The sequence below is a fragment of the Canis aureus genome, chromosome 9, assembly GCF_053574225.1.
Source record: "Canis aureus isolate CA01 chromosome 9, VMU_Caureus_v.1.0, whole genome shotgun sequence".
NCBI lineage: Eukaryota > Metazoa > Chordata > Mammalia > Carnivora > Canidae > Canis > Canis aureus.
Window position 1 is genome coordinate 34,135,523 of NC_135619.1, and position 9,694 is coordinate 34,145,216.

At 44.1% G+C, this 9,694-nt stretch overlaps 1 protein-coding gene across 2 annotated transcripts in view; it reads right to left on the reverse strand.

Moving 5' to 3' along the window:
* The window catches only part of GCH1 (GTP cyclohydrolase 1), a 53,061-nt gene extending 43,926 nt beyond the window's left edge, over positions 1-9,135 (reverse strand). For both annotated transcript variants that reach the window (XM_077909358.1, XM_077909359.1), the window contains exon 1: positions 8,647-9,135. In XM_077909358.1, the coding sequence (XP_077765484.1) occupies positions 8,647-8,986 (340 nt within the window). In that variant the 5' untranslated portion in view covers positions 8,987-9,135. The remainder of the gene's footprint in view (positions 1-8,646) is intronic.
* Positions 9,136-9,694: the final 559 nt, after the last annotated feature.

Genomic DNA, 9,694 nt, shown 5'->3' on the forward strand with positions numbered 1-9,694 from the left:
TTTGGCCTTTCACATTAATTTCTAGCATCTCTTTTTACATTAGTATGATTAAACTGTCATCTCTTATAGGAGTTGTAAATATTTCTTCCCATTTTGTCATTTGACTTCATTTCTGTTGGAATTTCACATATGAAAATTCAGTCTTTAATGTAAATTATGTTCTTTTATGGCTTCTAGATTAAGTCACAGTAAGATAGATCTCCACTGCAGAATTAAAGAAATTAACACTCCTGTATTTTTAAGCTTTATTTTAAATAATTTAAAACCCACCAAATAGTTGGAAAGATAGCCTAAGGCATTATTCTACACCTTCTGAATAGAACACCAGTAAATAAAATCAAAAGGAATTGGGACACCTGGGTGGCTCAGCAGTTGAGCATCTGCCTTTGGCTCAGGGCATGATCCTGGGATCTCGGATTGAGTCCCGCATCAGGCTCCCTGCCTTCAGCCTGCTTCTCCCTCTGCCTCTGTCCCTGCCTCTCTCTCTGTGTCTCTCATGAATAAATAAATAAAATCTTTTTAAAAAAGGAAGTAAGGAACCAAACATTATTACTTTGCAACTTATAATTACTAGATCTAGGCAATCACCAATGGCTATTAAAAGCAGTAGGTAAAAGACTGGTGAGGAACTTTGTAATGGATAAATTGGGCTGATAACACCTAAAGCTAATCAACTTTAATGTCACAAAAAGATAGACAGCTAGATATTTAGCTGCTTCCTGACAGAAGCACATGTCACCACCTATGAATTATTCTTGCTAAATCTAAGAGTTATTTTCTGGGTGGGAACAGGTAGGCACACCTCTAAATCTAAGGGAACATTTTAACATAAATCAAGAGAAATTAACAAGCAAAACCTAGAATGTGGGAAATTCTATAGGAAAAATGACCCTGTTTCCTCAACAAATTATTAGGGGATAAAAAGGAATAGCAAACTGTAACAAATGAATAGAAACCATTCATAGAAAGGATATTAATCAAATATAATGTATGAATCTTGTTTGAATCCTTATTCAAAGAAACCAATTTGCAAAGAGACACCTGTAGGAAAACCAGAGAAATGTAAATACTGATTAGATATTTGGAAGTAAGGAATTATTAATTTCAAGCATAATATTTTTAGGTCTTCATATTTTAGATATAGTGAAGTATTTATCAATGAAACGAATATCTGGGATAGCTTTAAAATAATTCAGTGAGGGAACGTGAGGCGAAGGGAATGAAACAAGAGAGACCTATGTTTATGTTAACAGTTGAAGGTAGTTAATAGGCACATAGCAGCTTATCATACTATTCTAATTCTCTGTACATGTGAACACTTCTATGATAGTTTAAAAACTGAATCTAGGGATTCTTCCCATGATAATTTTTTATGTGCCAGGGAAACAGGCCAGTCACTTCAACTGATACCTTGAAATAATATGTTGACTGACTATAGGAGCTATCTCACCAAACAGGTGAGTTTCTGCAGGTGCAGGACTCTTTGACACTACAAACATGTCTAAAGGATGACCTCTGACCTAAAAGTATTCAGGAGATCCAGCTGGAATAACGTATGGTTTTTTTCATAAAGACAAGTCCTCTGAATTTTTCTTTAGTGTATAAAACAAGTAGCATTTATTAAGCACCTATGCACAGGACGTTGTGGTAGAAGATAAGAGTTAAGAAGGGATCAGTCTTTGTCTTTATGAAATTAATTCAAACAAGTGCTGGGAAGTTTGCTAGGGATTCAAGAACAAGTACAAACAGTCCCTCTTTTCTAAAAGGGCCTAAAGAAGTGCAATTGAGGCTTATAATCGGACAAAATTCCAGTGAGTAAATGTCCTCTCAACCTTGAGTATAACAAATTTACCTCAGTTTAGACAATCTTTGATTAACACAACCCAAATTATCCCAAACTCTAATTGCCATAGACTCAATAGAGAATGTAGAACCATAGGGAATATATTCATTTATATAAACTGGAATTAGGAATGGTTCATATAATCCAGGATTCATAATCTAAGATTCATCAAAGATTAAATAGTTGCCCTCTCGTGGCAAGTTTTATTATTGCAGCCTGACTCAACCTAATACTGGACTCAAATTATAGGTATATACGGCAAATGAGTCAGTGGGAGAATACCCAGTCATAGAAGAGTTTCAAGAGCTGAACAAAGAAAACAGCAGAGAAAATACAAAAAAGAAAAAAAGAGGGAATTTAAATAAATCAGTACAGTATTATGATTAAAATCAAACAGAATGTCTCTCATGCTCTATCATCCTCCCAACATTGCTATTTTCAAGATATGATCCTAGGCAGGTCCTCTCTGTGCCTCAGTTTTCTTATCTATAAAATGGGAATAACACCAACTAGGGCTATTGTGAGGCAATGGAGGCAATATATGTAAAGAGCATAGATTACTGTTCAGCACCTAGTAAGTCATCAGTAATGTCTGTTGCTATTCAGATGTCAGCTCAGGCATCCACCACGCTCCTATCTCCCAGCACAGATAAATTCCTTTGCTAAGTGCTCTCATTGAGCTGTGTCCTTTTTATCCTTACCTTTCTCAAACTGTAATCACACACTCACTCATGTGATTCTGATGATTATCTGTCTTTATCCAAAAGACTAAATTCCATAAGGGCAGAAACCATATCTGGTTTTACTCATCCTGTGTTCCCAACATTCAGTGCAGAGCCTGGCACTCAATAAATTTGTTAAATAAAACTGTAAAGTTTCCAATCAGTCTTAAGAATGATAGCATTGAGCACCGGTATAGGTATAGGTTGACTTGTGTTCCCTCTTCAAAAAGACATGTAGAAGCCCAAAATCCAAATACTTCAGAATATGACTTATTTGGAAAATGAGTAATTGCTAAAGTAAGATGAGGCATAGTGTAAGTACAGTAGACTCAGTCCTATGTGACTGGTGTTCTTAAAAGAGGAAAATTTGGGGGCACCTGGGTGGCTCAGTGGTTGAGCGTCTGCCTTCAGCTCGGTCATGATCCTGGGGTCTTGGGATAGAGTCCTGCATTAGGCTCCCACGGGGAGCCTGCTTCTCCCTCTGCCTATGTCTCTGCCTTTCTGAGTGTCTCTCATGGAAAAAGAAAGGAAAGAAAGGAAAGAAAGGAAGAAAAAAGAAAGAGAAAGAAAGAAAGAAAGAAAGAAAGAAAGAAAGAAAGAAAGAAGAAAAGAAAAGGAAAGGAAAGGAAAGGAAAGGAAAGGAAAGGAAAGGAAAGGAAAGGAAAGGAAAGGAAAGGAAAGAAAAGAAAAGAAAAGAAAAGAAAAGAAAAGAAAAGAAAAGAAAAGAAAAAAGAAAAGAAAAGAGAAAAGAAAAGAAAACTTGGACACCAATAAAGGCAGAGATCTGAATAATGCAAGCAAATGAATACTGAGGATTGACAGCTACCACCAGATACAGGGAAGAGGCAAAAAAGATCTCCCCACTACAATTTTCTGAGGGAGAATGGTTCTACCCATAGCTTGATTTTAGACTTCTAGCCTCTTGACCTGTGAGACAATAGATATCTGTTGCTTAAACAGCCCAGTTTGAATACTTTATATCAGCACAATGAAACTAAAACAAGTACCAGCCTGATGATACTTGGTACCCTTGATGGCTTTGTTTGGTATTTCAAAGTTATGTGTAGTAATTTTTTTCCTCCCAGGCCAGGAAAACTGTTTATAGATAATATAGTTTAAAAAAAAACATTAGAGGATGCCTGGGTGCCTCAGTTGGTTAAGTGTCTGACTCTTGGTTTCCACTCAGGTTAAGTAACTGATGCTTGATCTCAAGCATCCTGAGATGGAGCCCCAAGATGGGCTCCACATTCAGTAGGGAGTCTGCTTGAGATTCTCTCCCTCTGCCCCTTCCCCATTCACACTCTCTCAAATAAATAAATCTTTTAAAAATCATTTAAAAAATAAGAGAAACCATTAGGACAAGTTTTCTCCTCCATTCTCATGATTTCTTAACAACTTTAATCAGCTTTGACTATTCCCAGATTCCAGTCATATACTTCAACAGCCTCATTATTTTTTCTTCTTTATTCATAGTACTCTTTCTAACAATAAACAGAACTAAGTTCTACAAAAGTATTCATTTGGCAAATCACAAAGATTTGTGATTCAAAGAGGGAAAAAAAAAACCTTTTGTGAGTGCTAGCGCCTTTCAGTATGAAGTGGCTAAGACTCACTTCTGTATAACAAAGTATCTAATAACCTTGTGATTGATTGATTGATTGATTGATTGATTGACTGAGACAGTGCCTGCATGGAGGGGTGGGTAGGTTGCAGAGGGAGAGAATCTTAAGCAGGCTCCACGCCCAGTGCAGAGCCCCACACAGGTGATCTCATGACCTGAGCCAAAAACCAAGGGTTGGAGTCTTAACCAACTGAGCCACCCAGGTGTGGTATTTTGTGTTATCTTTAAATGATAGATATCATCTTGCAATGAAAATGATTGAGGCAGGGACAAGACTCCTCAACTGTTGTGAGAAGACAGTCAAGAAGTCCATCACTGGGACCCCTAGTTGGCTCAGTGGTTGAGCATCTGCCTTTGGCTCAGGGCATGATCCCGGAGTCCCAGGATCGTGGTTCCCCACAGGGAGCCTGCTCCTCCCTCTGCCTATGTCTCTGCCTCTCTCATAAATAAATAAATAAAATCTTGGAAAAAAAAAAAAAAAGAAGTCCATGTGGTACCATCTCCTCATGCTGCATTATATACATGCTCACATATTTCCTAAAATGTGGGATATTGTCAGCTTGATTTATGAAAATTCTTTATGCATCCTGGATAAGACAAGCTAAAACCTACTTTAACTAGAGATATGACAGAAAAGTCAGGACTCTGTGTGTTCCCATAAACTCATAAAGAGGACAATTAATGAAACAAGGTATATGCACTTAACCTTTGATAGATAATGGTAATGAAGAGGTTATTCCCATTTATACCCAGGAGGAGACGGGGAATGGGAAGGGTCAGACACAGGGACAAAAAGACCAAGAACCTCAGGGTCCAGTAGACCTTCCAATTTAATTAAGGTTCTGAATAAAATATTGGAAATATAGGAAAGATGCTTTATTTAGAAAGGAGACCTCATTGGGGTGCCTGGTGGCTCAGAGAGTTAAGTGTCTGATTCTTGATTTGGCTCAGGTCATGATTTCAGGATCGTGAGATCTCATACTGTGTTGGGCTCCACATTCAGTGGGAGTCTGCTTCTCTCCTCCCGCTGTCCCTCTTCACCCTCCTCTCTAAAATCAATCAGTCAAGAAAGAAAGAAAGAAAGAGAGAAAGAGAGAAAGAGAGAAAGAAAGAGAGAAAGAAAGAGAGAAAGAAAGAAAAAAGAAAAGAAAAGAAAAGAAAAGACAAGACAAGACCCCATCAAGGTACAACTTAGAATCTATAGAGATGTAGGGTGTGCTTAAATGGAAATGGGACAGCAACAGAGAAAGATGAGCTGCTCCAAAGATCATGATGTGATGCCAGATTCAAAGGAGAGCCAGTTCCTGGGAGAGGGGGTAGTGTCTCTTTCAGGATTCCCTCCCAGCCCAGTGGTGAACAGTAACCAGGAGACTTGCACAACCCTGACATAGCCCCATCAGTGGTGATCACAGATGTACCCATGGTAAGGTACACACTGGAAAGTACACTACTAGACAAGGGTCATGGAGAGAAGAGGCAGTAAAGTGAGAAACGACAAATTCCCCAGAATACCAGAAGTTAGCATCATTCCACTCAGGAAGAATTAACAAAAAATTATTTGGGTAATATAAAGCACAAACTTATTTTCCATTTCACAACCCTGAATAGTTAACACCATTAACCAGGAATTAATATACTGAGACATGAAAGATACAGAGTATCTTGGTTATAAGCATAGAAAAGAGAGAGTTTCAAAGAAGTTTGTTTCTTTCCAAAACAATTTATAGTGGTCACTGACTTACGCTATCTAAAGAAATAAAAATTAGGGATTGTGAAGGATTGTTTTATTACTCTCTGCCATATTTTCTACAGATTTAAAATATCCTTCCTTCTTTCTCCCACTCAACTGGCCCAAGGTGTAGACCACCACCATTTGAGGTTAATTCCTTTAAACTCAGTACCATCCTCCTTATCTTCTCCTAACTATGTACTTCTAATTCATAGGTATTAAGTCCTTAAGTGTGAGTCCCTAGATAGAGGTTTTCAAACTTTTGATGACAATCTACAGCTAAATAAAATATTTACATCTGGAGCCAGTACACACAAAAAGCCATACATAAAAACCTACACAGAAGCTCATAACTTGTACCCTTATTGCATGTCATAAACTGATCTTCTCCATTCTACTCCATCTTCTTCTTTTTTTTTTTAATGCTGGTAACCCAACTGTTAGGTCATAGCTCATAGTTTGAAATACTTAGAGATAAGATACACTGACATATCAAAATAGCAACATAAGAAAGTAGGTAAGAGTTCTGCTCTCAGGCTGTCTGAATTCAAACACCAATCCTATCACTTGAAGCTGTCAACCTCTCTGCCTCAGTTTCCTTGTCATGGGGATTAAAAAAAACAGTGTTTATCTCAAAATAAGGGTTAACCAAGACCATCCACATAAAGCAATTAAGGCATAAAAAGTATTCAATTAACAGCTAGTAATAATTCTTAAATGGTCTGTGGTCTTTTATACTGTGGCAAAATATACATAAAAGTCATCATTAAAAAAATTCAAATTTTAACCATTTTGAAGTGTACAATTCAGTGACATTTAGTACATTCACAATGTTGTGCAACCATCACCACCACCCTCTAGTTTCAGAACATTTTCATCACTCCAAAAGGAAACCAAATAAGCAGCCACTCTCCTCCATTCTGTCCTCCTCCCCAGGCCCTGGCAACCCCTAAATCTGCTTTCTGTCTCTGGTCCAGGGACTTTTTAAGTAATAAATTAACATTTTACCAAAACTGTTTCTAAGGTAGACTGAAGTGTTCTTCGTATTCATTAGTCCTATAGCTCATGAGACAAACTCCCGCTCACAATTTGCTTACTTAAACTTCGTGAGCCACTTTAGGTAATTTTGTGACCTGTCTGGGAGTCAGAAATCCCTCTCTTCTGTGATTTGGCAAAATTTCCAAAGTCTGACCAATGTTACAAAGGAGGCTGTTTTCAGTGTCCACAAGAGGCAGGATGAGTAAAGCCCTAAAAGAGGTTTCTTCATTACATCGTGGAATATGACCAAATGATAGAATATTCACCAAATGAATGAAGACAGCTTACTCTTTAGTCTTTGCATTTTGAAATTCTGCTTTTCGGTCTCTGAATTTTTTTACCATCGGGAGGTTAAAAAAGTGAACTTTGGACACTGAACTAAAGGTCCATTTCTCGGCGTCAGTATGTAGTATCGTTTCCTTTTGGGGCCCCACCCCTCTCTCACTGATTTCCCACCCTTCCTTTCGGGTGTGGAAGACTGGGCAAAAGCAACTTTGTTCTTCCCAGGATCTATTGGGGGAGTCGCCGCATACTCCCTCAAGAAAATAACAAGAAAATAACTGTTACCTCTCAAAGCAGCACTGCTATCCCTTGAGAAATGATGAAGGTAGAGGCTTCTTAGGCCAAATAAATAAATGTCACCAAGAGGCACAGAAGACTTAAGCGAGAAAACTACGTCCTCGGTCCCAGTTGCAGAAGTCAGAGGCTTGCCTTTTTTTTTTTTTTTTTTTTTCCTCTCTGGTTTGTAAAGACCAGCACCGTTCACGCAGCAGGCAGCGAAGTCTTCATTTCCTATCCTCCCTCCCCCGTCCCTACAGCTCTCCAGGCTTCTGCGTGAACGTCTGACCCGCCTCGGGCACGGATAGCATCGGGCCAACCCCGATTCGAGCCCAGCGAACCTCCCCGACTCCCAGCGAGTCACTTTAGGGCTTCTGGGCTTTTAGAAGGGGGGCGGGGACTTGAGACCGCAAACTACCCAGAGGAACCTCACGCCTCCAACTCTGGGCAAGTCCATGCCTAGAGCAGCGCCAAGTCCTGGGAAAGTCCCGAGCTGGAGTTCACCTGAAGTGGACAAAAGAGAATGACAACTTTCCAAAGACCCGGGTGTCCTGGAAGGTCAGTGTGAGTGTGCGGGTCTCCCGAGTTTGCTACAAAGAATCACCCCCAGCGCTCCGAGCAGACGGAGCCAAAGCTTCACACACACACTCACACACACACACACACACTCACACACACACTCACACACACACACTCACACACACACACACCTACCGAAAAATGAGGCCTCAAGAAAAAGACCGACCCTAGGAAGCCCTCTCATCCACAAGCGCCAGTGGCAAGTCTGGGTTTGGCACACGCTTCCAGCTCAGGCGGAAGGGGCTCCGGCCTCCCACCCGGCAGGTGGCTCCGTGCCCGTGGTCCCGGCGACCCGGGGCTCAGGGGAGGGCTGCGCGCAGGCCCGGGGCCCCCGGGGGGAGAGGCCCGAAACGCGTCCCGCGCGGGACCCTCGCCTGGGCCGGACCGCGGGGCCAGGGCCGAAGGCGGGGTTCGGGAGGCCACAGCGCCCCGAGCTGCGCCAAGAGCGAGGCAACTCCGGAAACTTCCCGGAGCCGGGGCGCGCCCCCCGCGGCCACCTACCCAGTGCCCCGCACGCCGGAGCGGCCCGCGCCCGCGCGGCGGCGGGAGCACCGACCTGAGATGGTCTCCTGGTAGCCCTTGGTGAAGAACTGCATGGCCGTAGCCGCCCTCCAGGGCGTCTTGAGCAGTCCCTGCCGCTGGGGGTCCTCGCCCAGCGAGCGCAGGATCGACGAGTAGGCGGCCGCCAGGTTGGGGAGGTTCAGCTCGTTATCCTCCTCGCTGCGGGGCCGCTCGCCCTTCCAGCCGTCCGCCGGCTGCGCGCTCTTGGCCTCCGGCCGCGGCGGCTTGTCTGCCGGCCCGCTCGGCCCGGGTCGCGGCGGCTCCCCCTCGGGGAACCCATTACTGCACCTGGCGCCCCGCGGCTTCGCCGGCGCCCGCACCGGACCTTTCTCCATGGACCTGCCGCTGCCCCTCCGGAGGGACTGGGACGCTTCAGGAGCTGCAACAAAATTGCCCGGGCGGCTGCAGGCAACAGGCTGTGACCACGATCACCTGGGGAAAGTAGGCGACCGGCCAGGGACACCCGCCCAGCCGGGGACGGCGGAAGGCTGGAGAGCGCGGCAGTGCCTCCCTTTTTATAGGCTGGCGGCTCGGCCGGCGCCGCGGGGCGTTCCCATTGGCCGGAGCCTCCGCGCGTCACGGCGCTGCCCCGCCCCCTCGCCGGGCCTCGGCCGGGCGCGGGGGAGGGGGCGGCCCCACGGGAGGGGCGGGGGCGGGGGGCGGCCTCGCGAGCTCCGGGAGGGCCGCTGCAGGGTGGGGTGAAACCACGCGCGCCGGGCCCTTCCCCGCCAGCGGGGCGGAGGGGTTGGACCCCTCGGGTTGCTGCAGCGTCCTCGGAATCCGAAAGCAGGCAGGTGTCAGGGGCCGGAACCCTGTCGTGGAGATGCACGCCCAGGGCGCACGCTCAGCCCTCTCCTCCTAGGCGAGGAAAAAGCTCGTTTAGTGAAAGATGACCAAACAGGTGGCCCCGAGCGGAAAAGACCGTGGGTAAGGAAACCAAGTCTATGCTTTTAGGGCAAGAGAATAATATGACACGAAACTCTAGCGTTCGTTACTTAGAAATTGTCCAGCGCACCTGCCACCCACGAGAACCCTCTCACCGC